The 27,540-nt window shown below is 69.5% G+C and overlaps 4 protein-coding genes across 5 annotated transcripts; 2 read left to right on the forward strand and 2 right to left on the reverse strand.

Annotated features, from left to right (window-relative positions):
- Nucleotides 1-1,100: 1,100 nt before the first annotated feature.
- CLCF1 (cardiotrophin like cytokine factor 1) lies at nucleotides 1,101-8,197 on the reverse strand. Of its 2 annotated transcripts, none has more exons than XM_058807776.1 (3): nucleotides 8,167-8,197; nucleotides 2,017-2,183; nucleotides 1,101-1,598 (listed from the first exon to the last, which is right to left on the reverse strand). In XM_058807776.1, exons 1-3 carry the CDS (start codon nucleotides 8,180-8,182, stop codon nucleotides 1,101-1,103), a joined length of 681 nt encoding a protein of 226 aa, XP_058663759.1. In that variant the 5' UTR covers nucleotides 8,183-8,197. The 2 variants fall into 2 exon arrangements, with proteins under 2 accessions (XP_058663759.1, XP_058663760.1); XM_058807777.1 differs by lacking the exon at nucleotides 8,167-8,197 and adding an exon at nucleotides 7,263-7,344.
- Nucleotides 8,198-13,118: 4,921 nt separating this feature from the next.
- Nucleotides 13,119-15,789, forward strand: RAD9A (RAD9 checkpoint clamp component A). Its single transcript, XM_058806437.1, has 11 exons — nucleotides 13,119-13,327; nucleotides 13,402-13,472; nucleotides 13,567-13,701; nucleotides 13,789-13,903; nucleotides 14,096-14,195; nucleotides 14,320-14,429; nucleotides 14,510-14,616; nucleotides 14,688-14,752; nucleotides 14,828-14,929; nucleotides 15,008-15,227; nucleotides 15,299-15,789. Exons 1-11 carry the CDS (start codon nucleotides 13,294-13,296, stop codon nucleotides 15,395-15,397), a joined length of 1,158 nt encoding a protein of 385 aa, XP_058662420.1. The 5' UTR covers nucleotides 13,119-13,293; the 3' UTR covers nucleotides 15,398-15,789.
- Nucleotides 15,457-18,142, reverse strand: PPP1CA (protein phosphatase 1 catalytic subunit alpha). Its single transcript, XM_058806438.1, has 7 exons — nucleotides 18,068-18,142; nucleotides 17,446-17,577; nucleotides 17,133-17,363; nucleotides 16,828-16,932; nucleotides 16,516-16,739; nucleotides 15,931-16,065; nucleotides 15,457-15,810 (listed from the first exon to the last, which is right to left on the reverse strand). Exons 1-7 carry the CDS (start codon nucleotides 18,120-18,122, stop codon nucleotides 15,700-15,702), a joined length of 993 nt encoding a protein of 330 aa, XP_058662421.1. The 5' UTR covers nucleotides 18,123-18,142; the 3' UTR covers nucleotides 15,457-15,699.
- Nucleotides 18,143-22,056: 3,914 nt separating this feature from the next.
- On the forward strand, nucleotides 22,057-26,983 carry CARNS1 (carnosine synthase 1). Its single transcript, XM_058807599.1, has 8 exons — nucleotides 22,057-22,282; nucleotides 22,663-22,752; nucleotides 22,964-23,451; nucleotides 23,701-23,881; nucleotides 24,436-24,521; nucleotides 24,853-25,084; nucleotides 25,160-25,431; nucleotides 25,514-26,983. The coding sequence occupies exons 2-8, from the start codon at nucleotides 22,680-22,682 to the stop codon at nucleotides 26,738-26,740; spliced, it is 2,559 nt and encodes an 852-aa protein (XP_058663582.1). The 5' UTR covers nucleotides 22,057-22,282; nucleotides 22,663-22,679; the 3' UTR covers nucleotides 26,741-26,983.
- Nucleotides 26,984-27,540: the final 557 nt, after the last annotated feature.

The following is a 27,540-nucleotide window of genomic DNA, read 5'->3' on the forward strand; positions in this document are numbered from 1 at the left end:
CACGGGCGAGGCGGGGGGCTGGAGAAAGGCTTTTATTCGTTCATACAAGAATAGATCTTCTGCAATAAATACCCCAATAAATAAACATCTCCAATAAATAAACACTCATAGACGCACCGGGACAGCGGCCGCGCCCCAGGGCCTTGCCCCACCGCCCATCGATGGGCACCCATGGGGAGGCGGGGCTTGGGACAGGGGGCGGGGCCTGATGCGGGAGGAGGCGGGGCTTGCTACACAGGCGGGTGGGCGGGGCTTATTGCCGTCTGGGGCGGAGCCTATTGCTCCGGGGGCGTGGCTTGCTGCTGGCTGGGGCGGGGCTTATTCCTATGCTCAGAGGGCGTTGGTCCTTTTTGGGATGGGCGGGGTTTTCACCCACTCTGGAGATTTTAGGGATGGGGACAGGCACCCTGGGGGCTGGGGACACCATGGAGGGGCATTCGGGAGTCAGGACACCTGTCCCTTAAGACACAACATAGTGACGGAGGGGCTGTGGGGTGACTGTGGTGGCACTTTGGGGTGAGGAACTCCACCCCTTAAGGCACAGCTGGGTGATGATAAGGACATGGGGTGGTTTTGGCAGCACTCCAGAGTCAGGAGACAGTTTTGAAGGGACGCTGGTTGTGAAGAGGGGACATGGAGTGGCTTTGGTGGCATTTGGGGTCAGGAGACGCATGCCATACAGCAGAGTGTGGTGACAGAGGGGACGTGAGGTGGCTGTGGTGGGTGGCACTTCGGGTGAGGAGCCCCTCACTTAAGGCACCGTGGTGAAAGTGGGATTGTGAGGTGGCTGTGGGGGCACTTGGGGGTCAGAAACCCTATTTCTGAAATCACACTGGTGGTGGACAGGGAACATGGGGTGGCCATGGTGGCACTTGGGGTCAGGAGCCCTGTTCCTTAAGGCACAGTATGATGATGATGATGGAGGGGCTGCAGGGTGGCTGTGGTGACATGTGATGTCAGGAGCCCCATCTTTCAAGGCACTGCCAGGTGATGATGAGGTTGTGGGGTGGTTTGGGGGTTGGAGCCCCATTTCTCAAGGCACACGGGTGGTGGAAGAGGGGACCTGCATGGCCGTGGTGGCACTGGAGCCCAGCAGGTGCTCAGAACCCCCTCGCCTCCAGCCGCAGGGTGACCACAGCGGGCGGCACCTTCTTCTTGAGGCGGTTGAAGTCCTTGGCCGAGCGCCAGAGCCAGGTCTGCAGCTCCTTCAGCAGCCAGAAATCATCCATCTTCTTCAGGAAGTCATTGGGAGCGGCGTGCGTGCCGGGGGGCCCGGCGGGCGGCGCGGCGGGCCCGGCGGGCAGCGGGTACCCCAGCGAGGACATGACGCCGCCGATGCTGAGCACCAGCCCCTGCAGGCTGGCGCAGAAGTGGGCGAGGCGGTGGCGCAGCTCGGCCGTGCCCACCTGCCCGTCCAGCAGCCGCAGGTAGCAGAGCAGGCGGCTGTAGGCCCGGTAGTTGGCGGCCAGGCGCGCGTTGTCCGTCAGGCCCCGCCACAGGTCCAGGTCCACGGTGGCGCTGGGCACGCGTGGCTCGGCGCGCACCAGCCGCGGCGGGTTGAAGTCGGGCTCATTGAACGGGGGGCCCAGGTAGTTCAGCTGGAAGGGAATGGGGGTGCCGGGAGTCAGGGATACAAATCCACGCCGTGCCCAGCTCCACGTCCCGCTCATCCCGCTCATCGCGGCTCTCCCTTCTCCCGTCACGTCCCCCTCGTGCCCTGCCCCAGCCGGAGGTTCCAGCGCGGCCCGGGCGGTGCCACCGTCACCGCTTGGCACCGAACGCGCCGGGCCCGCCGAGGGCACGTCAGGGCAGGGACGGGGAACCTCCGGGTGAGTCGGCGACGCCGGCGGGGAGGGAGAGGCGGATGCCCGCGCCCATGACGGAATCACGGGCCGAGGGGAGGGTGCCCGGGAGCCGCCCTGCGCCCGGGGGGCGATGAGGCATTTCCGCGCCCTCCGGCGTGGGAGCAGCTGGGCACGGGGTGGATATCCCGGGGGTGCCGCGTCAGGGACTCACGTAGGTGCCGGCGAGAGTGCGGAGCTGGTGCTCCAGGTAGCGGGTCAGGTCGTACGTCTGCTGGATGGACTGGCCGGCGCCCAGCTCCTCGGAGCAGTTCAGCGCCGGCAGCGCCGGCAGGTTGCAAAGCGCGGCGCACAGGAAGGTGAAGATCCCCCAAGAATCACCTGTGGGGGACACACAGCACCTCAGGGCGGGTGACAGGGACACTCTGTCTCCGTGTGTGCGGCGCTGAGCCTGCAGAGTATCCCCGAGTCTCCGGTCTGAACCCGGGGAAACTGAGGCACGGAGGAGGGGAGGGTGGGATCCCCCTCACCTCACCAGCCCCCGGAGCAGCAGGAACCCCCCATCTCAGCGCGGTGACCCCCGGCTCCCCTCGGAGCGCTCCCGCCCGCGGCTGCACCAACAATCCTTTATATGGTCTGGAGCAGCGCGGCCGCGGCATTCCCGCCGGGACACACGCCTGGGATATATTTGGGCACCGCCAACGCCGGAGCGGCCCGGGCACCCAGCGGGGACCCCCGCCGAGGGGCCACCGGGAATATGGGGGGGAGGGGGGTGGGAAGCGGCTCCTCGGAGCGGCCGGGGCGCGGGGTGACCTTTGCGGAGGCACCGGAAAGCGCCGGCGGGGTCCCCGTCATCACCGGCCTGACGTCAGGGCGGCCCCGGAGCGCGGCCGGCGGCTCCGCAAAGGTCACGGCCCGCGGCCAGCACGCTGCGGCCAGCTGGCACCCCCGGCTCGCCACAGCCGGCCTTCCCGGCAGCGCTTCCCGGGAAAGCCCGGCCGCTGGCACGGCTCGGCACCGCGGGGCTCCCGCTGCGGGCAGCCCCCCGCGCCCCGCGCGTCACCGCTCCCCGTCACCGGCCCCGGGTGACGCACTGGGGCCCTCGGGGACACCCCGGCTCCGGCCACAGCGGCATCACCGCCCTGGGTGTCCTGCGAACCGCAAACCTCGCTGTGGGGGATGCGAGTCAACGGGTGTGCAGGGCACTGTCACACCTGGGATGCACCCCGGAGGTGTGCAGGGCACTGTCACACCTGGGATACGCACCAGAGGTGTGCAGGACACTCATGACACCTCTGGGATGCGTCCAGGGCACACCTGGGATGCACCTGATGTGTGTGCATCACACGGGCGTGGGGGCACTTTCCAGACGTGTGACACCATGCAGTGTGACACCGTGCACACGTGTGACACACCGCACACATGAGCCACCACCCAGGTGTGTCATCTCCCACACAGGCCCGTGACACGTGTGGCACTCACAGGACATGCCGGGCAAACATTCAGCGTGCTGTGCACGTACCCCATCGGGGGAGACACACTGTTACGCGCCACCCACATGCGACACGCCGTGCACACACCACACCACACCACGCTGTGACACCCCACATGGCGCCACGTGCCCCTGTGTCCCCCGTGCGTGCATCCCGGTGTGTCCCGGTGTGTCCCGGTGCCTCCCGGTGCACGGAGCGTGCGGCTGGCTCCCCGTGCGTGCGAGCGTGGGCCGGGGGGGGCGGGGGGGCCGCGGTGACTCACAGCACACAGAACCCCCCCCCGGTGTTTGCTTTGGCCGGACCCTCGCCCGCCGCCGGCTCCGGTTTCCAGGCGGGATTTACACCCGCCCCGGCCTGGCCAGTGCCAAACCAAACACAGCCGGGGAGCGGGATGTGGGGGGATGGCAGGGATGGGAGATTGGGATGCAGCCATGGTGGATCCCGGGCAGGTGGCCCGGACACAAGGATGAGGATGAGGATGATGGAGGTGGGTGTCTGAGGGGTGGGAATGGTGGGATGCACAGAATGGATGGCGCTGAGCAGTGGTGATCATGACACAGTGACAAGGGCACAAGCGACCCTGGCACAGCTGTGACAGTGACTGGGGCACAGCACTGACACACATGCACACACATGACACAGCAGTGTAACCATGACACACATGACACAGCAGTGACAGTGACACTGCACGGTAATGACGGTGGCCATGACACAGCAGTGACAGTGACCGGGGCACAACAGTGACGATAACAGTGGCACAGCAGTGACGGTGACTGTGGCCCAGCAGTGACAATGGCCCAGCCACAGCCGGTGCCCCCGCTGTCTCCTGCCTACCCTGTCCCCGCGGCTGGCGCCGGGCACCCACCGGCACAGACAGTGGAGGAGGGAGGCTCCAGCCGGCACAGCTGGATCCCGGTGACGTCGGAGAGGAAGAGCCCGAGGGTTTCAAAACCGGCCCTGGAGCGCGGCCAGGATGCTCCCAGCCCACGTAAGCAGCTCATGGCGTGCCTGCCCGGGGTCACCCGCTGGGCCCTGGGGACACCCGAGCAGCCGGGGTGACGGGGGGCCAGGGCAGCGGGCACCCCCTGCTCTGCCAGCACACCCAACAGGACACACCGGCGGTGCCACGGACGCCCACCGCACACGTGGCAGCGGGGACGCGGCTCGCCCCCTTTGGGGTGACACCGGGGACCCCCGGCCTGCCACCCGCCCGGCAGCGCAGGCAGCGGCGCTGGCCAGACCTCCCGGCCAGCGGCCGAGGCAGGAATTCGGCCAGGGAGACGGTGAGCTGTTCGCTGGGCATGCTGTGGGCAGAGCCGCCAGGGCTGCGCGACCACAGAGCCGCTTTCCCGAAAGCCGGGCGGCGGGGGCGGCGGCGGGAAGGGGAGACCCCCCGGCCCCGGAGCCCCCGGCCCAGGACGGGGCCGAGGCGGCCCCAGCGCCGCGGCGGGAGCTGCCCTGTATCTGATGGGCCGGCGGCCAGCAGAGCCCCGAACAGCCCGCAGCCCCGCTCCTGGGGCCAGCACGGGAGGTCTGGCGGTGGCCAGGCATGGCTGTGGCAGAGGACAAAGCAGCCCTGTCCCCGCTACCCCAGCCATTGTCCTGGCCACCAACGGGCACCGCTTAACCCTTCACAGGGGTTTCCCAGCCCAGTGTGGCCAGCAGCTCCGAGGGGCCTGGAGTGGGTGACACTCATGGACAGCCGCCTCTGTGTCCCCACACTGCTGGCATTTAACCCCGCCGTGTCTGGGGAGGTGACACCACAGCACAGCAGTGTCCCTGTGGAGCTGGCACGGTGGGGACATGGGGATGCTCACCTTCCACACCCAGATACCACAAACGCAGTATTCCCTGGGTTCCAAAAGGAAAAACACATGTGCCCTTGCTCCCCATGAGCACCCCCACGGCCACCGCTGTGGGGTCCCCATCCCATCCATCCCATCCCATCCATCCATCCATCCATCCATCCATCCATCCATCCCATCCCATCCCATCCCATCCCATCCCATCCATGCACAGCAAAGCTGCCGTGCCAGGGTGGGTGGTGGCGCAGGGGGCTCAGGCCCCGCGTCCCCCCCGGTGCGGACCGTGCCTGCTCTCGCTCGCTCGCGGCGCTGAGTGTTTACATCCTGTCTCCTCCGTGTGTTTATAAATGCGGCCGCGCACGGGAGACTCCAGCGAGGCCGTAATTAGCTGGGCCTGGATTTCCCATCCAGCTCCGGCTCCAGCCAGCGGCACCATGGAAACACCCCTGGCGGCGAGGGGGGCGCAGGCCCCTAATCCCAACCAGACCCCGCTGCCCCACACGCACGCCCCGAGAGGCACCTCCATCCCTTCCTGCCGCTCCCAGAGCGGGTCACGGAGCCACAGAGCCCTCCAGGGGCATTCTGGGGGCTCACCAGCACAGAGCCAGGCTGGCCGCCCTCCAGCGGGGCAGGGGACACCCGGTGCCAGCCCACGTAGCAGCGCAGAGCTGTGGGTGACATGCCCCGGCACCTCCGGCCCTGCTGGCACTGCTGGCATCGCCTGCCATGGGGACACTGCCTGCCAGGCTGGCTCAGTGTGGCACCAGAGCTCTGGTGGGCACGGCCATGCCCTGATGTCCCCACAGCACCCTGCTGAGGCCTGGGACGCCTCTGTCACCCACAGGCCACGTGCCACACGCAGCCACAGCACTGCCGGGCCAGCCGCTTCCCAGATATCCCAGATTTCCCAGCCAGCCCATGCAGGAGCGCATCCCCACCAGGTGCCCTCGCTGGGACGGCGATGCTGGCACGGTGGCACCGGGACGCCGGCGCTGCAGCCCCGGGGAGCGCGGGGGGATGATTTATGGGGCTCGGTGCCACTTAGCAGGGCATAAATCTCCCCCCAGCGCGGCCCTGTAAGCAGAGCCCTCCGCATTTCCCTGCGGAGCCTGCGCCTAATGCAGCCCAGATGTGCGGCCGCCACCGTGCCCTCGCACCGCCCGCTAAACAGGGACACCGGGGATGCCGAGAGTCCCGACGCCGCCCGGCTGGGGATGTCCCGGAACGGGAACGGGGTCCCGGAGGCCGAGCCCCGGCGCTGCGGCTCCTCCTCGGCGTCCCCTTCCCCGCCCGTCCCCGCAGGCCTCGGCACCGGCCGTGCCACCGGTCCGGCCACGTCCGCCGGGCCCGGCGGCGGCGGGAAGGGGGAGAGGAAGGGGCCAGGGAGGGCGATGGAGCCGCCGGGGATCCCGGCCTCGCTTTTCCGGTTCCCCGGCGCTCGCGCCGCCGTGCCCGTCCTGCGTCACGGCGGCACCGCGGGAGCCGGAGCCGAACCCGGCGGCGGCCTCGTGCTGCCCCGGCCCCGGTCCTGCCGCCCGGGACCCCGGCGAGCCTGGCGGCGCCCACACTTTGACCTTTTAAGGGTGTTTTCCGGCATTTTCCGGGCGAGCAGCCCCCGGTGCCGGTGTGCCGCCAGGCCGGCCGGCCCCGCTGCCGCCCCGGGGGTGCCGGTGGCCGCCGGGGCCGAGGGAACAAAGCCGTCCCCTCCCCGGCACCCCAACCCCGCTGCCGGGTCCCGCAGGAACGACGCCGGCTCCAGCGGCGGATCCCGTGTCAAGCCCCGAAATGCAGCCCCGGGCAGGAAAACTAACTCTTGCAGCCCCCCATAAATCCCACCGACTTTCCTTTTCCTCCCCTCTGTCGGTCCCGGGGTTTAATTCTCCGTGCTCAGCGGCGGTTCCCTCCCTGGTAATCACAAACATGCATGGAAAAGAGGGAACGAGAGAAAGGGGAAAAAAAAAGAGAAAAAAAAAAAAAAAAAAGAAACAACAACCCAACCTAGAGAGGGGAAAGTCTTAAATCAATCCCAAAGCCAGACAGACGTTTTAATCACATCAAATTAAAATCAGCAGTCGGTTTGGAAAGGGGGAAAAAACTGCCGGCAGATGCAGGCAGGGGAGTTGGGGCAGCCCCCCGCCCCGCACCCAGCGCCGCGGGCTTACCTGAGAGCTCCCCGGTTACATTTAGCATAGTCGGGGTGCAGGGGGATTTTGGGGGGCTCGGCTCTTGCTCGGCTCCCCGAGCCCGCCCGCTCGCCTCAGCCCTGGCTCGCTGCTTCGCTCGCGCTCAGGGTTGGGTGGTGGTTTTTGGTTTTTTTTTTTTTGGGTTGGTTTCTGGCTTTCTTTTTTTTTTTTTTTTCCTTTTTTTTTTTTTTTCCCTCGGTCTCTATTTGTTTTGGTTTGGGCTCGCTCGGGTGTTAGGTGGAAAAAGAAAAAAAGAAAAAAGCGGGGCGGGTTGGGTGGGTTTTTGGGGTGGAGGGCTCGCACCGCGCTCCGGCTGCCTCGCTCGCCGCCGTTCCCCCCTTCCACCTCCCTTGATTTGCTCTTTTGATTGGGGTCCAGGAATGCAGGAATAAAAAAAAAAAAAAAAAAGGAAAAAAAAAAAAAACTGGAGCTCGCATCCACCCTCTCCAAGCTGCTGCCTCCTTCTTTCCTCCTTTTTTTTTTTTTTCCCCAATTCAAGTGTTAAGCAGAACCAGGTTGCTTTCAAGAATGTATTTGATGCAATTGTACACAAGAGCGGGCTCCATTCATTCCCTCCCTCTCCCCCCCGGCCCCGGCTTCATCCCCCCTTTCCCCATCCCCATCCCGGGCTCGCGGCACCGGGCAGAGGTGGGGAGGCTGGAGCCGAGCCCCGGCGCTGCGGAAGGCGGAGGGGAGGGAAGGGAAGGGAAGAGCGGGGTCCCCCGGGGTGCCGCTGGCCGGCTGGGAAGGGGGGGACCCCCGCTTTCTGCCTCGCTGCGCCCCCGGTGCGCTTCTGGCTCCCGCCCGGCTTTTGTTAAAGTGGCAGCGGCGGGGCCGGTGCGGGGCCGGTGCGGGGCCGGTGCGGGGCCGGGGGGTCTCCTACCTGCTCTCAGCTCCATGCGGGACGGGCGCGGGGCCGGGGCGCTGCGTGCGTGCTCTGGGCTCCCCGGGCGGGCAGGCAGCGGTCCCGCACACCGGCCCGGGACTGCGGCTCCCATTTGCCGCTCCGAGCCCTCTCGCCTCTCCTCCTCCCCGCGCACAGAGCCGAGAGCCCGGTCCCGGGGGGAGCACGGGGGGGACGGGACGGAGGGGGGGTCCGGGGAGGGGAGGACGGGGGGGGACGGGGCGAGGTGCGGCGGAGCGGCTCCTCTGGCGGGGCCGGGGCCGGGGGGGGCGTGGGGTGCCAGCCTGCCCCCCCTGCCTTCCCCCCCCGGGGCAGCGGGGAGGAGCGGCGGAGGGATGGGGCCGGCCGGTGCGGGAAGGGTGGCGGCGGGGCGGGGAGGGGGGGGGTCCTCGGCTCCTCGCTGGCACGGCCAGCCCCCTCCCCTCCGGCCGAGAGAGGGGGTCCGGGGCCCGCGGACCCCCCCCGGCTCGGGGAGCCGCAGCGCGGCGGGCGCTGCCCCGCCGGGACGGCGGCAGGTGAGCGGCGGAGCGGGGGGAGCGCGGCGGGGTCCCGGCGGCACAACCGGAGCCCCCCGGAGCGGCGGCGGCGGCTCAGCCCCGGGGGACCCTCCGTCCCGAGGGGGGGCTTCGCTTCTCCCCGCGGCCCCGGGACCCCCCAGCCCCTTCCCTCCGGTGCCGGAGCCGCTTTCTTCCCGGTTATCCTCCCCCGTTAGGACAATCCCCGTCCCGGCGCCCGCGGGGCCCTTGGCAGTGACCGTGGCGCTGCCCGCAGCCCACCGGGGGTGAGCGGGGTGGGCTGGGGGGGCGTGGGGAGACCTCCAGGGCCGAGCGGAGCCGCCACCGGAGAGGAGGGGGGCGACCCGACAGCCGGAACCCCCCGTCCCTTCCCCTTGTGTCCCTCGTCCATGAGTGGGTGCTGCCGCGGGGCTCTCTCGGCGGGGAGAGGAACGTCCTGGCTCCCCCCAAAAAAAGCTTTGTTTAAAACAAAGGCGCTGGGAGCGCCGGGAAGGGCCGGGAGGTAACAGGCGGATTCGCTTCCACTCCAGACCCCGGCCCCGGCCAGGTCCGAGCCCTCCCGGCTGCCATCGCATCCTCCCGGCTTTCCGCGGGACGCAGGGTGCACAGCAGGACCCTCTGTCCCCAAGCCCACCGGGACACTGGGTGCTGAAGTCATTAGCAGCAGTTTGGGGACCCCCCGTAGGGACAAGCCGCACACGGACGCGCTGCTGGCTGATTTATGGCTCGGGAAGTGCGGATTTGGTGTTGAATCCATGAGGACGCGCCCAACAGACATGTCAGGGGTGGCGAGGGGGGCTCTGGATCCCCTCCCCCGGGTGAATGGGGGACGCCCCGCAGCCCTGGGGATCCGGAGGGCTGCGGCGGTGCCGGACGGAGCTGCCCAAAGGATCCGCGGCTGGGGGGAGCCCCGGCCCGGCGCCCCGGCAGCGTGTCTGGGGGGGTCCGCTCGGCGTGGGGCCGGCCCCTCGCCCCCCCAGCCGCAGGGCAGCGTATCTGGTTTCCCCCCCGAGCCAGCAGATCCCGCCAGCAGCGCTGGAGCAGTTGGGAAAAGCCGCCGGGCCGTCCCCGGGGGTCTGCAGGCTGCCGAGCCGCGGGGCTGCCCTCGCCGCCTTCCCCCCTCCCCAAACCCAGCGCTGCGCCCGGGGCTGCGGGGCTTTCCGGCTGCCACGGCTCCCGCTGGGCCCACACCTGAGACAGGAGAGCAGGAGGAGGAGGAGGGAACCCGGCCCGGCAGATGCAGCTCCCGAGCCGCTCTCCCTGTGCCAGCCAGCGGTGCCAAGAGGGAGCCCCGGCCCCGGGACAAAGCGGGCACGGGGCACGGGCAGGTCAAGGCGCTGCGAAGCTTCATCCTCACATCCTGTTCCTCCTCCTCCTCCTCATCGCCCGGAGTGGGTGAGGCCGTGCCCGCCCTGCCCTCGGGGCCGTCACCGGGCAGCTGAGCTCACCTCCGGCAGCCCAGCGCTGCCCTTGGCGGCCGGAGGAGGGAGGGAGGGACGGGGCTGCCCGAACCCCGAAACCCCGGCTGCAGCCCCGGAGCGGGGCCCGGGCTGAGAGCCTCGGGCAGCGCCCGGCTCCGTGGGGACAGCGCTGGGGCGCGGGCAGGGGCACGGAGCGGCCATCCGGCTCGGCGTGTCCCCTCCTGCCGGGCTGGCAGCGGCAGCCCAGCTGTGGCCGTCTGTCTCGCCGAGCCGCTGCCCGGGCGAGGGCGCCGTGCCATGTGCCGGGAAGTGAGCCGGAGGAGCGGGAAGGAGCCGGGACGTGGCCCCGAGCCCGCCGGGTGCGAGGGAGCAGCGCTGTCACCTTGCCCGCCACCGCCATCCCGGGTGAGCTGCCCGGCCCCAGGGGGAGCTCACCCACCCCCCGAGGGCTGCCAGGCTCCCGCTCCCGGCCCCATCCAGCCCATTCCCGGCGAGAGGGAGGGGTGGCCCGGCGCTGGCCCCGCTGAGGTGTGTGTGTCACGACCGCAGCCAGCTGCGTCCTCTCCGCAGCCCCATAAAACGCCGAGCCCCGAGGCCAGAGCCCCTCCTGGGGACGGCGGCTCCAGAGGAGCCCGGCTGCGCTGCCAGAGCTGGAACGGAGGCTCCCACACAGTCCCACCCTCCTCCTCCTCCTGGGAGGAAGGGAAGCAGCCAGTGCTCACCCCAGGGGTGGAGGAGCCAGATCCGGCTGGAGCCCGAGCCCAGGCCAAGGCAGGCCTGGAGTCCCTGGGGCTCCGTGTGGCTGTCCCAGCACTGCCCTACACGTGGCTGGGCCAGGAGCTCCCGTACCTGCACCCACAAATCCCGGGTGAAAGGCACCGAGCGCTCCAGCCAGGGAAAGGAGGAGGAGGAGGAGGAGGAGGAGGAGAGGCTGTCACCGTGCCCTGGAGGAAGGCAGCCACGGGACAAGGGCTCTGCAATGGGGCCCCTCGGCTCAGGCTCCGCGGGCACCGGGGCCGGCAGGAGGGCCGGGGAGCGGCGGGGGGACCCTGCTGGGAGCGCGACTCGAGTTCCCGACAGCCACATCCCCCCTCCCCCGGGGCCACGGTCCGGAGCTGCTGCTCCGCTCCGGGCTGGCTGCGGCACAGGCTGCGGGCTGGGCTGGTGTCACACTGCTGGGCCAGTGTCACACAGCTGGGCTGGTGTCACACTGCTGGGCCAGTGTCACACAGCTGGGCTGGTGTCACACTGCTGGGCCAGTGTCACACAGCTGGGCTGGTGTCACACTGCTGGGCCAGTGTCACACTGCTGGGCCAGTGTCACACAGCTGGGACGGTGTCACACTGCTGGGCCAGTGTCACACAGCTGGGCTGGTGTCACACTGCTGGGCCAGTGTCACACTGCTGGGCCAGTGTCACACAGCTGGGACAGTGTCACTCCCTGGGACAGTGTCACACAGCTGAGCCAGTGTCACACTGCTGGGCCAGTGTCACACAGCTGGGACAGTGTCACTCCCTGGGACAGTGTCACACTGCTGGGCCAGTGTCACACAGCTGGGACGGTGTCACACTGCTGGGACGGTGTCACACAGCTGGGACAGTGTCACTCCCTGGGACAGTGTCACACTGCTGGGCCAGTGTCATTCCCTGGGACAGTGTCACACTGCTGGGCCAGTGTCACATCCCCGAGCCAGTGTCACACTGCTGGGCCAGTGTCACACTGCTGGGCCAGTGTCACATCCCTGGGACAGTGTCACACAGCTGAGCCAGTGTCACACTGCTAGGCCAGTGTCACAGCTGAGCCAGTGTCACACTGCTGAGCCAGTGTCACATCCCCAAGCCAGTGTCATATCCCTGGGCCAGTTTCACACTGCTGGGCCAGTGTCACATCCCTGAGCCAGTGTCACATCCCTGCAAGTGCTCATGGACACACGGGAGGAACTGGGCCGGCAGGAAATATCCCTGCCCATGACAGGGTGGGCTTTAAGGTCCCTTCCAACCCCAACCATTCTGGGATTCTATGGATCACCCATGGATACACCTGGCCAGCCCAGAATTTACAGTGTACCCCCACTGGAGAATTCTGGGAGACCCCCAAAAGTCCATCCCTGGAAGTGCTGAATGGGGCCTGGAGCAACTTGGTCTAGTGGATGGTGTCTCTGCCCATAGCTTTAAGGTTCCTTCCATGCCCAGCCATTCCATGATTCTATGGGAGGCACAGCCAGCAGCACCTCCAGCATGGAGAGAGACCCTCGAGCATTAACTTACAGCATTCCACTCCCCTGTGGAAGCAGAGATAGGGATCCCCAAATTCCCTATCCCGGGAGGCAGGGATCCCCAAAACACCGGGATCTTGGGAAGCACCGGAGCGGCTCCGGGCTCCGGGGAGTTGCAGCCCTTCGGGGGGAGCACCGTGCCCCGGGAATGCGGGAAGCGGCAAAGGGACCGGGAGGTGCGGGCAGTGCGGCGGAAGGGCGGCCTGGCCCGGGGTGCTGCCGGGAATGAAGAGACGGTCAGGGTGCTGGGAGGCACAAGCACCGGGGAACGATCCCGGCAGAGCCCCAGGACGGGTCGGGAGGCCCCGGGAAGGAGCCGGTGCGGGGCTGAGCGCCGGGAGCCGCGCTGAGGGGTGCGTCGAAGCCCCATTGGCTGAGCCGCACGTCACTTCAACCTGCGCCCAATAGCGCGCTGTGGGAGGCGGGGCTTACCGGCGGGGCAGCCCCTAGAGCCGCCGGGCCGAGGCCCCGCCCCTCCCGCCGGTCACGTGAGGCTATCGCGCCGTGCCGTCACGCACCCCCCTCAGCGCGGACCAATCGGCTGGCGGCGGGGGCGGGACAGAGCGGCACCCCCGACCAATAGGGAGGCGGCCTGGGAGGGCGGGCGCGGGAAGCCGGGAAGGCACCGGCGGGGAAGAGGCCGGAACCGCCGGGAAGGGACGGGGCAGGGGGGCTGGGGGGCACCGCCGCGGGGCCGCTGCGGAGAGACGGCACCGGCGGGGCAGGGAGGGAACAACCACCGCGGCGGGGGGAGCGGCGAGGCCCGAGCGCAGCCCGCTGGGGGCGTGGCATAGCCTGCACGCTCCGCTAGGGGGCGTGGCCTGCGGGCGAAAGGGCGGGGCCCGGGGGCTGGCGCGAAGGCCCCACGTGCCCGCCCGGTGCCGGTACCGGTGCCATGAAATGTGTGATCGCCGGCGGCAACGTCAAAGGTGAGCGGGGCCGGGGGCCCGGGAGCGCGGCGTGCCCGGGAGCCCGGCCTCACCCCGCACCCTCTCCTTCCCAGTCCTCGGCCGGGCCGTGCACTCCCTGTCCCGCATCGGCGACGAGCTCTACCTGGAGCCCACCGAGAGTGGGGTACGCAGCACCGAGGGCGCTGGGCGGGAGCTGGGGGGCTGCTGTGCCCCCTCCCTCCGTGCGGGCAGTGCCAACACTGTGACTGTGTCCCCAGCTGTCCCTCCGTGCTGTCAACTCCTCCCGTTCTGCCTTCGCCGCCTTCCTCTTTGCACCGCTCTTCTTCCAGCTGTACGAGCCGGGCAGCGCCGGGCCCGACACCGAGCTCTTCCGATGCAAAGTGCACATGAAGGTGCCGTGCCCTGCTCGGGTCCCCTCACAGCTCCTCGGTGTTCCGGGAACCCCGGGCAAGTGACAGTCCCCATATCCATCCCCACAGTCCTTCCTGGGCGTCTTCCGCTCGCTGCCCTCGCTGGAGAAGTCGGTGGGGAAATGCCTCATCCTGCTGAAGCCCCGTGCCAGCCGCCTGGTCCTGCAGCTCCACTGCAAGCACGGTGAGTACCGGCGGGGACAGCCTGAGGGGTGACACGGTGAGTACCGGCGGGGACAGCCTGGGGGGTGACACGGTGAGTACCGGCGGGGACAGCCTGAGGGGTGACACGGTGAGTACCGGCGGGGACAGGCACAGCAGGGATGTGCTGGCACCGCCTCCTGCCCTGCTGAGCCGCTGTCCCCCCCGCCACCAGGTGTCACCAAGACACACAACCTGGCCTTCCAGGAGTGCGAGCGGCTGCAGGCCGTGTTCGACACGCAGCGCTGCGCCAGCCGCCTCTGCGCCCCGGCACGGTGAGTGAGGGGACACCACGGGGGTGGCACTGCGGGGGCACAGTGGGGTGAGGGCGGATGGAAGGAGGAACCCCGGCCGGCCCCACAGGATTTGGGGTGCTCAGCCCCCTCCTGTGCCCCTCAGGCTGCTGGCAGAGGCCGTGGTGCACTTTCCCCCGACGCTGGCTGAGGTGACACTGGGGACTGGCACCGGTGGCAGAATCAGCCTGCGGAACTACGTGGAGGACGAGGCAGGTGAGTCCTGCAGGGTAAGGGGCCCCCTCCCCACCTTGGGGTGCCCTCCAGCCCCCCACCCACCCCGTCCCCCCCTGCAGAGCCGAGCAAGACGATGGTGACGGAGCTGTGGCTGGCTGAGGACGAGTTCCAGTCGGTGGCTGTGGCCCCGGGCTCCCACATCACCTTCTGTCTCAAGGAATTCCGTGTGAGTCCCCTGCCGAGCCCCCCAGCCCCGTGTCACCCCCTGGCCCCCCTCATCCTCCCCTTTGTCCCCAGGGCCTGCTGAGCTTTGCCGAGGCCTCCAACCTGCCCCTCACCATCCACTTTGACGAGCCTGGCAGGTAGGAGCGGTCACCACGTCCCCACCCTGTGCCAGCCCCGTCCCTGGCACCCCCTGAGCCCCTCTGTGTCCCCAGGCCCGTGATCTTCACTCTGGATGACACTGTCCTGGAGGTTCACCTGGTGCTGGCCACCCTCTCTGACCTAGACAGCAGCTCCCAGTGCCCTTCCACCAACGGGTGAGTCCCAGATGAACCCTCCAGCGGCCACGGGCAGGGAGCAGAGTGACCATTCCCAATCCTCTCTGTCCCCACCAGCGTGTCCCACCTGCCTGCCCCGCCAGACGACTTTGGTGACGACCTGGAGTCCTACATGGCAGCCATGGAAACCAGCGAGGGGTGCTCGGAGGGACCCCCCAGCCCCACCTTCCCCCTGCGCACCCCCCAGCCAGCCAAGAGCAAACCCCAGCAGCAGGAGGAGGAGGAGGAGGAGGAGGAGGAGGAGGGAGCTGTGCCAGGGACCCCCCCGCACAAGAAGGTGAGGGATGGGTGTGCCTGGGGGCAGGGGGTGGGCAGAGCCTCCTCCTGACCCCCCATTTCTCCCCACAGTTTCGCTCCCTGTTTTTTGGCTCGGTGATGACACCAGGAAGGCCTGGTCCAGCCACCACCCAGGAGGTGCTGGTGGAGGACAGCGATGGAGAAAGCTGAGCCCCCGTGTCACTGCCACCCCCAGCCTCCATCCAACCACCAGCACAGGCACCCCCCAGTGACCCATTACAAGTTTATTCCTCAAAAAATCCTCCTGCCCCCCCCTCCGCTGCCACCCCAGGGCTGGGCTCTGGGCTCCCCCCTCGCCCCGGCACTCCCTGCCCTGGGCCTGGATTTGCTTTGGTGGAGCGTGGCGGGGGGGGGGCAGGATCCTACAAATAAAAAAACGAGTCGAAAGAAAAGCGACCTGATGCTTGGGCGGGGGGCTGTGGGGCGTGGGCAGCACGGGGGCGGCTCCCAGCTCATTTCTTGGCTTTGGCAGAGTTTCGGGGAGGGGTGACGGGGCGCCCGGCGGGGTTCAGCCCGCTGAACTGCCCGTATTTGCCTTTGTTCTTGTCGGCCGGCTTCAAAATCTGCGGGAGAAGGGGAGAGAAATCAGTGAGCTCCCGCCCCGGCTCTCCACTCTGCGGGAGGGCAGAACTCCCTGCAGCCCTCCCTGCAGGAACCAGGGGTGTTTCCCCTCCTGGGCTCACCTGGAAGGAGCACATGAGGGTCTCATCCACGCTCATCATGGCGCCGGCGTTGTCGAACTCGCCGCAGTAGTTGGGGGCCGAGAAGAGGGTGACGAGCTGGCGCTTGGCGAAGAACTCGTAGCCGTCCTCCACCACCTGGGGGGCACATGGAGTTGGTAAAAATCCACTCCCCATGGCCAGTATCCACCTGCCCTGGCTAATTCCCAGTGCCCCAGGCTGAATATCCAGCCCTCTCTACCAGGGTGAGCACTCCCTGCCCTGCAGCAAACAGCCACGGCTGGGACAAACACCCAAACACCCACTGCCCCAGGGCAGGTATCCATCATCCAGAGTGATTATCCAACCTCTGGGAGGAACAGCCACATCCAGGGGTGACTATTCATCCCTTCTGGGCAAAAACTTCAGAGCAAATACCCAAATGCTGAGGTTAATCCCAAATCCCAGGGCAAACACCCCCAGAATTGCAACCCACACGCTCCTGGGGTGCACACTGCCCTTGAAGGGGAAATACTCGGGGTAGAACCACCTGGCACCCACTGGAGACCCAACCCCACGTGTGCCCAGTGTCTGGGGACCCACTGGTACCTGGTGTGCCCGGCAGATGAGGTCCAGGTCGTGCTTGTGCAGGAATTTGGCCACCACCTCGGCGCCGAAGGTGAAGGAGACCCCACGGTCGTTCTCCCCCCAGCCCTGCACGTCCTTGTCGGGGTCGGACCAGAGCAGGTCACAGAGCAGCCCCTGATCCGGGACATCCGTGGGCCGCATGATCCGCCGGATCTGCTCCATCGACTGCAGGTCTGGGGACAGCCCTGCGGGAAAGGGACACCCCCAGAGCTCAGCAGGGACATCCCACCCCTCCTCCAGCCCGCCCAGATCCCTGGCAAGGGCCATTCCCACCTCCGTGGCAGCAGAAGATCTTCTCATCCACAATGGCGGCGATGGGCAAACAGTTGAAGCAGTCGGTGAAGGTCTTCCAGAGCTTGATGTTGTATCTTCGCTTGCCTGAGGGGGACAAAGGGGGCTTGGAGATGACCCTGGGGACAGCAGGACATGGAAGGGCAGGAGGACACAGAGGAAGGGCAGGAAGAGGGACGGAAGGAGCTCCCAGGTGGGGTCAGTGTGGGACAGCACTGGGATAACAGCGGGAAAGGGGGAGCCCAGGGATGGCAGCGGGGTTTGGGGGGCACAGCCTGGGCACTCACACTCGTCATAGAAGCCATAGATGCGGTTGATGCTGGCACACTCGTGGTTGCCCCGCAGCAGGAAGAAGTTCTCGGGGTACTTGATCTTGTAGGCAAGCAGCAGGCAGATGGTCTCCAGAGACTGCTTGCCCCGGTCCACGTAGTCCCCCAAAAACAGGTAATTGCTCTCAGGGGGGAAGCCCCCGTACTCAAAGAGCCTCAGGAGGTCGTAGTACTGCCCGTGGATATCACCTGGGGAGGGACACAGGCTGTGAGTGTCACCCTGCAGCCCCCACGCCACCCCAGCGCTGCCCAGCAGCCACGCAGGCCTCACCGCAGATCTTGAGGGGTGCCTCCAGCTCCAGCAGGATGGGCTGGCTCAGGAAGATCTCCCGGGATTTGAGGCACAGCCCGCGGATCTCGTTCTCCGTCAGCTGCACGTTCTTCCCCGGCCGCGACCCTTGGACTGCTCCCAGCGCAGAGAACACGATCAGGGATCCCCAAGAGCTCGGGGACCCCCAGAGCACCCCAGGAATCCCCGCTCTGCCTGCCCCAGCCCTCCCTGCCCGTATCCTCCCCGCCCTCCAGGCCCAGCTGCGGCCCGCAGCCCCTTGGGGACAGCCCCGTCCCCTCCCGTTCCCCTCGGCGGTGCACACACCCCTTGGGGCCCCCATTTCCTGCAGCCCCGTCCCGCGGGGCACAGACCCATTGGGGATCCCCCCTCACATCCCCCACGCCCTCAGGACTCATCTCCAGCTCCGCAGACCCTACAGGGAGCTCCCCCAAAACCCCTCCCGGCCCTGACCCCCCCCAAACCACCGCGGCCTAACCCGCCCCCGCCAGGCCTAGGCCGGGGACCGCCCCGCGGCGCCGGGACGCGGCCCGAGCCGGCCCCGGGAGGTTCCCCGAGCGGCGGGAGGGCGTCCCGGCGCTCGGGGGGCGCGGGGGCCGCTCACCCTCCAGGAGGCGGCTGATGATGGAGTCGAGGTTGAGCTTCTCGGTGTCCGCCATGGCCGCCCGCGCACCGCCCCGCCCCGCGCGCCCGCCCAGAGCGGCCCCGGTGCGCGTGGCGCCCCCTGCCGGCCCGGAGGACTCAGAGCAGCGCGGCTGGCCCCGTGTCCCGCTGTCCCGCTGTCCTCCTGTCCCGTGTCCCGCTGTCCCCCTGTCCTCCTGTCCCGTGTCCCGCTGTCCCCCTGTCCTCCTGTCCCGTGTCCCGCTGTCCCCCTGTCCTCCTGTCCCGTGTCCCGCTGCCCACGCGTCCCGCTGTCCCCTCTACCACGCCGTCCCAGCCCCGAAGGGACAGCAGGGACCCACGGCGGTGTCACACAGGCAGGGTGACGGCCGTGGAGAGGGGACACGCTCCTCAGAGGGACATTCCGGGCAGGGGAATATCCCGGGAAAGGTGACACCCCGGGCAAAGGGACATCCCGGGCAGAGGGACATGCCTAGGAAGGGGAACGTCCCGGGAAAGGGGATACCGCGGGCAGGGAGCCTTCCCTGGAAAGGAGAATGTGCTGGGCAGAGGGACTTCCCTGGAATGGAGGGCTTCCCGGGAAAGGGGACATCCCGGGAAAAGGGACATCTTGGGAAAAGGGACATCCTGGGAAAGGGGACATTCTGGGAAAAGGGACAGCCTGGGAAGGGGGACATCTGTGGGCAAGAGAACAACCTGGGCAAGGGGACACGCCGGGCAAGGGGACACGGGGGACAGCGGGGACATGGACTCGTGCCCTGGGCCTGAGGACACAGGGCTAGAGAGGGAGGGGAACAGCCTCGGCACAAACAGCGGCTCCCGGGACTGCGAGGGGACAGGAGGGGGACACGGAGGCCACCAGGGATCCGCATCCCGTTCCTGGGAGCACAGGGACAGCGGATGCTTGGCAGAGCCCAGGGATGTCCCCACCCGGGGGACACCGTCGGGAGCGGCACCGGGCCGTTGCCGGGAGATTGTTGCCACCCCGAGGTCCCCGGTCACACCCCGCAGGGCGGGCTCCCACCGGGGACACGGGGGAGGGTGACACATTTGTGCCACCGCTCATGAAAGGTGGCAGTGGCAGGGATGGGGTTATGGCTGTCCCCTGTCCCCACTGGCCGTGCCACGCAGTCCCATTCCCTGGGTGCCACGCCGTGCCACGCCATGCCATTCGCTGTGTCCCATTCCATGTCGTGCGGGGAGGTCGCGAATAGCTCCCGGGGCCTGCCCTGACATTTCTGCTCCGCGGTGTCAGTTTTACTCCCGTCCCCGGCTGACCCCGGGCTGGCCCCGTCCCTGCCCCGGTCACTTGTCCCCCTATCCTTGTTCCCGTCCCTTGTCCCGCTCCCTACCCCAGTCCCTTGTCCCCGTCTCCCGGCCGTGGCACCCCGGCCCCGCTGTCCCCTCCCTTCTGCCACCCCCTCCGGTGTCCCAGTCCCCCCGGTGCCCCCGGGCCCGCCCCGCCCCGCCCCGCCCGAGCAGGACACGGCGCCGCCGCCACCGCCGGGACCGGAGCGGGCAGAGCCGCTGTGCTGGGGCTGCGACAGCACCGGGACCGACACCGGGAAACCCCGCCAGAGCCCGACGCCGCCGCGACCGGAGCGGGGAGAGCCGCAACACCAGGAGAAACTGACACCGACGGACACCGACAGACAGACACCGACCGACACCGACAGACAGACACCGACTGACACCGACCGACACCGACAGACAGACACCGGCACCGGCACCGACGGACACCGACGGACAGACACCGGCACCGGCACCCCGGTGGGTGCTGGCGGCCGCGGGGGTGTGGGTGGGTTTGGGGGTGCCGGTGCCGGTACCGGGGGCACGGGAGCAGCGGGATGGGGGTGGGACGTGTGTGCACACCTGTGGCACGGTGCAGGTGACAGGCGGGTGACAGGTGGGTGATGATGTCCGCGACACGGTGACAGGGTGCAGGTGGCAGGGCGGTGGCTCGGTGCAGGTTAGGGGGTCTGGGTGGCACTGCGGGTGACAGGGTGTGGGTGGCGGGGTACGGGTGACAGGTAGGTGATGTGCGTGACAAATGCAGGTGGGTGACAGATGCAGGTAGCAGATGCAGGTGACAGATGCAGGTGGCACGGCTCCGGTGACGGTGCGGTGTCGCGGTGTGGGTGACAGCGTGGGTGACAGGGTGTGAGTGACAGGTGCGGGTGACAAGACCCCGCTGATGGTGACGGTGTGTGGTGGGTGACAGGGTGCACGTGACGGTTCAGGTGACAATGAGAGGGTGGCGGGAGGCGGGGGTGGCGCGGGTGACAGGGAGCGGGTGACAGCGCGTGCGGGACGCTGCGGAGCGCCAGCCGCGCTGGTGGCCCCGCGCCTGCCGGTGGCGGTGACAGTGACAGTGTGACAGTGACGCCGCGGGCAGCTGGAACTAAGCCGGGGGACGTGCGTGCTGGCAGCTGCGCCGCGCTGGGGACAGGGGGACAGCAAGGGGGGAGGGCGAGGGGCGTGCCCGGGCAGGGGACGCGGGACAGGGGGACAGGAGAGCCCCGCCAGGCCGAGCCACCCCCCGGCTCCCGCTGAGGCAGCTCGCCGCTGACGGGGACAGGGACACGGACAGGGGTGCCAGCGCCTGGCGCGAGGTGGCAGAGGGGACAATGGGGCTCTGTGTCGCCTAATCCGGGGCACGGGGCCGGGGGTTGGCACCCCGGGGTGGCGCGGGGGGGGTTTAAAGGCCAGACCGGCCGGTGTCCCCTGTGCCAGGCGTCCCCGAGCCCTCGTCCCCTGCGCGCTCTCAGGCCACGGCTCCCACCCCAAGGTACCGGGCGACACCGCTGTCCCAGCCTGGGGACAGCGCAGCACCTCCCAGCCGGGATGGAGGGGACAGGGCGGGCCCGCGGCTGGGGCGGGCGCGGGCTTTGAGGGACCCCCGCGAATGGGTTTTGGGGGATCCTCGTGCCACGCCGCCGAGCCGTGCGTCCCCAACGCTGTCACCGGGTGCCGGGCTTGGGGACAGCCTGGCTGCCAGCGGGCACCGCTCAGCTCCGTGCCTCAGTTTCCCTCTGTGCCCAGCTCTGCCGCGGTGGCACCTGCTGGGAGCGGGGACACCCGGGGGGGGTGGGGACACCCCTGTCCCCGGGTCTGCACCCCCAGGGCACCTTGGCACCCCCGGGACGGGGAGGTGCCCCCGGCTGTGCTGAGCTGGCACGGGATTACACTAAGCCGGAGGTGCCACCGGGGCTGGCACCGAGGGGACGACCTGAGGCCACCGCGACTGGCACCAAGGGGTCAATCTGGGGCCACCAGACCCGCCAACGAGGAGACAAGCTGGGGCCACAGGGGCTGGCACCGAGGGGTCAGTCTGGGGACACTGGGACTAGCACTGAGGGGACAACCTGAAGACACCGCAGCTGGCACCGAGGTGTGCCCAGGGAGCGTGCCAGGCTCTGGCGGGTGCCGCAGGACGGGTCCCCCCCCGGGAGCTGGGTTGGGGCTCCAGCACGGCCGGGGGCGGCCGGGGAGGGTGGCATGTCCCCGGGGAGCCGCGCTGACTCTGCCTGTCCTTCTCTTGCAGCCCCTCTGCCACCAGGATGGTGAGTGGCCCCGGGTGCGGGTCCGGGCGGAGGTGGGTGCCCATCCCGGGTCCCGGCGGTGCCGGGCACTGGCGCGGGGCAGCGGGCAGCGCGGCGTGCTGTGCCCACCCGCCGCGTGACCCCGCGGGGACAAGGGGACGCTTTGTCCCGGAGCTGGCGGCCCCGGCGGCTGGCACTGCTGCCCCGCTGTCCCCGAGGCGGTGGCGCCGTGCCCGGCGCCCGCAGCCCCCCAGCGCCCCCGCCCCACGGTGCCAACCCCCCGCGCCCACCAGGGCTCTGTCCCCGTGCCAGCTCCGTGCCGGACCCGTGACAGCCCCGTGACAGCCCCTAACCCCACGCCAGCCCCAGAGCACCCCCTTACCGCCGTGCCAGCCCCGTGCCAGCCCTGTCCCTGCTCCCGCAGCTCTCGACGCCCCAGGCGAGCCCGGAGCGGGTGCCCAGCCCCGAGGAGCAGCAGTGGGCAGGGCCCGAGGCGCTGTGCCCCGGCTGGCTGGAGGACGAGGCCCCCGATGGCGAAGTGCCCGGGGACAGCGGGGACCCCGACGGTGCCACCCACGCCTACGAGCGGCTCCAGAGCGCCCTGTGCCAGGAGGGGCTGCCCCCCACGCTGGACTGCTCCGCGGAGCCCCGCACGGGTTGGGGACACGGGGAGCGCTGTGCCAGGCTGGGACACGGGGGTGGCAGGGATAAGGGTTATGGGCTCGGTGCCAGGCTGGGACACGGGGGTGGCAGGGATAAGGGTTATGGGCTCGGTGCCAGGCTGGGACACGGGGGTGGCAGGGATAAGGGTTATGGGCTCGGTGCCAGGCTGAGGCACGGGGGTGGCAGGGAGAGTGATGTGGACTCTGTGCCATGCTGGGGACACGGGGGTGGCAGGGATAAGGGTGGCAATGGGGATGCGGTGCCAGGCTAGGGACACAGGGGGTTTGGGGGCTCCCAGCCAAACAGGGGTGCCACGGGCAGGGTGGCGCCAGGGTTGCCATCCCGAGGCTGTTAACCCTTCCCTTCCTGGCAGGATTTGGCCCGCTGGACATGACCGTTTGCATCCTGGGCTCGCCCATCCCCTTCCTGCCCGTCCTGCTGGAGGGTGGCACCCGCTGCCCAGGTGGGTGCCATCCCCTTGTGCCCACACCCGCCTGTGCTACTGTGAGGGAAACTGAGGCAGGGGAGCAGGGCAGCAGCAGCCCCCCATCTCCCGTTAATCCCAGTACACACCAGTTCAGCAGCACGTGCCCTACCCCCAGCACCGCTCCCTTGGGGGGCAGTTTGGGGCAGGGGGTGCCCACCACCGTGCCCACCGCCGTGCCCACCCGCAGGTGCCATGGTGCTGTGCCTGTCCCCCTCCTGGGCCAGCCGGGTGCCATCGGAGTCGTGCCCGGGCGCCTGGTCCCTGCTGCTCTCCCGGGGCGTCTCCTTCAAGGTGGGGGGGCACAGCGCCCTGGAGAGCTTCGTGCCGCCCCGCCGTGCCAACTACGTGACGGGCACCTTCGCGCCGGGGGACCCCGAGGGCGGCTGGGTGGGCGAGCTGGCCCGTGACCTGGACTGCCCCACGGGGGGCTCGGTGCCGCTCGCCCACCGCCTGGAGGACGCGCTGCTCGCCCGCTGGGTGCTGGCGGCTCGTGCCAACCTGCCCGTGCCCCCCACGCTGGCCTTCGTGCTGGGCACCAGGGGGGACCTGCCCGCCCTGCCCGCGGCCCCCGGCGTGAGGCTGGTGAGGCTGCAGGACCCGCAGGGCCAGCAGAGCCTGGTGCAGGAGGAGGTGGGCGCCTTCCTGGGGGGCACCGCCATGGAGCCCTACGGCCAGGTGGGCACGGCAGGGCGGGCGGCGCTGGTGGCGCCGGGGTGCGCTGGGGGACAGCGAGGAGCACGGGGTGGGGTGGCTGTGAGGGTGGCGACCAGGTGGCACTGGGGGGCATGGGGTGACAGGGGTGGGTGCTGGGGGTGGGGTGGCACAGGGTGACAGGGGTGGGTGCAGGGGGTGGGGTGGCACAGGGTGACAGGGATGGGTGCAGGTGGCACAGGGTGGCACGGGGTGACACGGAGGTGCCCGCAGGTGGTGGTGCGGACGGCGGGGTGGCGGTGGCGGGGGACAGGCGCCCGCAGCACCCACAGGAAGGAGGAGGGCGCGGCGGTGGCGCAGGCGGTGGGTGCCCGGCTCCGGGGGCTGACGGAGGAGGACAGCGTCCTGCTGGAGGCCATGGTGCCCACTGCCCGCCTGCCCGTGCCCCCCCCACGTAAGGCCCCCGCCCTCGGGCGCCCACCACCCTGGGAGGGGGGGAAGAGACCCCCGGGGTCCCACGGGTCCCTGCAGCTGTGCCGGCCGCGTGTCTGTGCCCTGGGGCGGGTGGGTGGCGGCCATCGGGGTGCCCATATTACTGGGGTCCTGGGGGAGGGCACGAGGGTCACACCCACGGTCCCCTGGGTTAGGGGTGGGGGACAGATCGCCGCCTTGGACCCCCATAGACCCATGGGGAGAGGTGGGGAAGGTCACCCTGGACCCCCATTGTCCTCTGTGGTGGGAGGGAAAGTCACCCTGGACTCCCACGGTGCCCTGGGCTGGGCAGGGTGTTGGGGTGACCCCCTCTGACTCCCCACAGTCCCGTGGGGCTGGGGATGGCAGTGGCCATGCTGCACCCCTCATTCCCTGGGGCTGGGCTTGGCCGGGGCCACCGCGGTGCCACAGGGAGCCCCAAAAGACCCCGGAGGAGGAGGAGGAGGAGGGGGAGGTGGGGCAGGGCGGCCCCTTCCCCGCATGGCGGCCGTGCCTGCCCTGTCCCTTGCCCCCCAGGCAGCCCAGCCCCGCGGCTGCCCATGGCCCTGCGCATCTGCACCCTCGTCTGCAGGTCCTGGGGGGACCGGCCCCAGCTCTGCCAGGTACGGCCTGTCCCCACACCCCGTGTGGTGGCTCTGTATGTTCCCAGCCTACGATGGCTGTCCCCGTGTCCTGGTGGCCCCGTATGTCCCCCAGCTGTGGTGGGAGGCTGTGGTAATCTGTGTGTTATGCCCTGTGTGCCTGTCCATGTCCCCGTGCCCTGGTGTGTCCCCAGGACTGGTGGCCACCCACACCCACGCCTTGGGTCAATGTGTCACCCCACGTCCCTATGCCCTGGTGGCAGCTGCGTCCCCAGGCTATGGGTTGGCACCCATACGCCGGTGGCAGCCGGTGTCCCCACGCACGTGGGTGTCCCCGTGTCCCCACGCACAGGTGGCCTGCGCCGTGGGACGCGCGGAGAGCCCGGTGCGCCACGGCGCGGCGCTGCCGCAGGGCCTGGACTCCGGCCTGCAGCAGTGCGGGGTGGCGGCCCCCGGGCAGCGACAGGCGCTGGCCACGCGGCTGCGGGAGGCCACCGAGGCCGCCGCGGCCGCCCTGCTGGCCAGCGAGGCCGAGCTGAGCCCGCGGCAGCGCGGCGGGGACCGGGCCCGCACCGACATCCTTGGTGAGCACGGCGCGGGTGACACCGCCGGTGCCCGCGGTCACCCCGCGGTGCTGAGCGCGCCGTCACCGTCCCCAGGCGTGGATTTCCTGCTGGCGTGCGTGGATGAGGCGCTGGAGCTGGTGGCGCTGGCCGCGAACGGGCAGCGGTGCCTGGAGACGTGCGCGCTGGCCGAGGCCATGGGGCGCGGCGTGGGCGAGCCCCGCGGGGACGTGCCGCGGCTGCTGGCCGAGGCCATGCTGCACCGGGCGCAGCGACACCTGGTCGAGGGCAAGGACATCCTGCTCATCGGGGCCGGCGGCGTCAGCAAGAGCTTCGTGTGGGAGGCGGCCCGCGACTACGGGCTGAGGGTGAGGGGCTCGGGGTGCCGGGGGACGGCACAGCCCGGTGAGGGGCCGGCCGTGCCCCCGTGACGCCTCTCCGCGGCCGCAGATCCACCTGGTGGAGTCGGACCCGGAGCACTTCGCGGCGGGGCTGGTGCAGACCTTCCTGCCCTACGACAGCCGGGAGCACCGGCGCGACGAGGAGCACGCGGAGCGGGTGCTGGAGCTGCTGCGCTCCCGGGGGCTGCGGCCCCACGCCTGCCTCTCCTACTGGGACGACTGCGTGGTCCTGGCGGCGCTGGTGTGCCAGGGGCTGGGGCTGCGCGGCCCCGCGCCCGCCGCCGTGCGGGTGGCCAAGCAGAAGAGCCGCACGCACCGGCACCTGCAGCGCTGCCGCCGCGGCCGCCCGCCGCCCGCCGCCTTCGCCGTGCCCTGCCGCCGCCTGCGGAGCCACGGCGACGTGGAGCGGGCGGCGGGCGCCGTGCCCTTCCCCGCCGTGGCCAAGCTGGAGTTCGGCGCGGGCGGCGTGGGCGTGCGGCTGGTGGAGAACGCCGGGCAGTGCCACGCTCACGCCGCCCGCCTCTGGAGGGACCTGCGCGACGACGCCGACCACCCGGGCATCGGGCTGGGCTGGGGCAACGCCATGCTGCTCATGGAGTACGTGCCGGGCACCGAGCACGACGTGGACCTGGTGGTCTTCGACGGGCGGCTGCTGGGCGCCTGGGTGTCGGACAACGGCCCCACGCGCGTCCCCGCCTTCCTGGAGACGGCGGCGTGCCTGCCCTCCTGCCTGCCCGCCGACCGGCAGGCGCAGCTGGTGCGGGCGGCGCTGCAGTGCTGCCGGGCCTGCGGGCTGCGCGACGGCGTCTTCAACGTGGAGCTCAAGCTGGGCCCGGCGGGGCCGCGCCTGCTGGAGATCAACCCCCGCATGGGGGGCTTCTACCTGCGCGACTGGATCCGCGAGGTCTACGGCCCCGACCTGCTGCTGGCCGCCGTGCTGGTGGCGCTGGGGGTGCCGCCCGTGCTGCCCGCCCGGCCCGCGGCCCGCACGCACCTGGCCGGGGTGATGTGCCTGGCCTCGGAGCACGGTGACTCCCTGGCGGGCGGCGGCGGCATGGAGGCTCTGCGGGAGCTGCACGGCCGCGGGCTCGTCCGCCTCAACCGGCTCTTCGAGGAGCCCGAGGGCGCCGGCGAGTACGAGGAGCCGCTGCTGAGCGTGGCGTGCGCCGGGGCCACGCTGGCCGAGGCCTGCGAGCGCCTGCTGGGGCTCTGCCAGGGGCTGGGCATCGACTCGCCGCGGTATCCCGTGGAGCATTTCTTGTCCCACTTCAAATAGCGCCGGGCAGGCAGCGGGGAGAGCGGGGGAATGCGTGCCCCGGCACACCGGCACCGCTCCCGCCGCCCCGCCGCCCCTCCCCGGCATCCCCCCGGCACCCCTGGCCTGGCACACCATGTCCTGGCAGCCCCACACCGCCCTGGATCCCAGGCACCTGCCCTGCCACCCCATTGCCTGGCATTCCCATGTCCTGGCACTCCATCCCCTGGCATCCCCTCGCTCCCCTGGCAGCCCATCCCCTGACATCCTGACATCCCATCCACTGGGATCCTCCCATTAACCTGGCAGCCCATCCCCTGGCATCCCCCGACTCTCCTGGAACTCCATCCCCTGGCACCCTGGCATCCCATCCACTGGGATCCTCCCATTAACCTGGCAGCCCATCCCCTGGCATCCCCCGACTCTCCTGGAACTCCATCCCCTGGCACCCTGGCATCCCATCCACTGGGATCCTCCCATTAACCTGGCACTCCATCCCCTGACATCCTGAAACCCCATCTCCTGGCATCCCCCACTACTCTGACACCCCAATTCCTGGCATCCCCCATGTCCTGGCACCACATTCCCTGGCATCCCCGTCCATCCTGGCACTTCCTGATCACACTGACACCCCTCACCTGAAAATTCCCCCTCTCCCAGTCCAGGCACCCCATCCCCTGGCATCCCTCCATTACCCCAGCACCCCATCCCCCTGCCCAGCACCCCATTCCCCGCTTCCCAACATCCCTCCCTGTCCCTTCTGCCCTGTCCCTACAGTCTGTCCCTGAAGCTGGGGGTCTGTCCCATGCCTGGGGACACAC

This window comes from Ammospiza caudacuta, chromosome 6 (assembly GCF_027887145.1).
Source record: "Ammospiza caudacuta isolate bAmmCau1 chromosome 6, bAmmCau1.pri, whole genome shotgun sequence".
NCBI lineage: Eukaryota > Metazoa > Chordata > Aves > Passeriformes > Passerellidae > Ammospiza > Ammospiza caudacuta.

Excerpts from the sequence above, each read along its gene's own strand:
- PPP1CA (XM_058806438.1), bottom strand. The coding sequence starts at position 18,122 with ATGGCGGACACCGAGAAGCTCAACCTCGACTCCATCATCAGCCGCCTC. Across the intron at positions 17,578-18,067 it reads CATCAGCCGCCTCCTGGAGG|TCCAAGGGTCGCGGCCGGGG; the intron begins GTGAGCGGCCCC and ends CGCTGGGAGCAG. Across the intron at positions 17,364-17,445 it reads GGCACCCCTCAAGATCTGCG|GTGATATCCACGGGCAGTAC; the intron begins GTGAGGCCTGCG and ends GTCCCTCCCCAG.
- RAD9A (XM_058806437.1), top strand. The coding sequence starts at position 13,294 with ATGAAATGTGTGATCGCCGGCGGCAACGTCAAAG. Across the intron at positions 14,430-14,509 it reads CTACGTGGAGGACGAGGCAG|AGCCGAGCAAGACGATGGTG; the intron begins GTGAGTCCTGCA and ends CCCCCCCTGCAG. Across the intron at positions 14,617-14,687 it reads TCTGTCTCAAGGAATTCCGT|GGCCTGCTGAGCTTTGCCGA; the intron begins GTGAGTCCCCTG and ends CTTTGTCCCCAG.
- CARNS1 (XM_058807599.1), top strand. The coding sequence starts at position 22,680 with ATGACCGTTTGCATCCTGGGCTCGCCCATCCCCTTCCTGCCCGTCCTG. Across the intron at positions 23,882-24,435 it reads CCTGCCCGTGCCCCCCCCAC|GCAGCCCAGCCCCGCGGCTG; the intron begins GTAAGGCCCCCG and ends CTTGCCCCCCAG. Across the intron at positions 24,522-24,852 it reads ACCGGCCCCAGCTCTGCCAG|GTGGCCTGCGCCGTGGGACG; the intron begins GTACGGCCTGTC and ends CCCCACGCACAG.
- CLCF1 (XM_058807777.1), bottom strand. The coding sequence starts at position 7,290 with ATGCTAAATGTAACCGGGGAGCTCTCAG. Across the intron at positions 2,184-7,262 it reads TGTAACCGGGGAGCTCTCAG|GTGATTCTTGGGGGATCTTC; the intron begins GTAAGCCCGCGG and ends TGTCCCCCACAG. Across the intron at positions 1,599-2,016 it reads GCACTCTCGCCGGCACCTAC|CTGAACTACCTGGGCCCCCC; the intron begins GTGAGTCCCTGA and ends ATTCCCTTCCAG.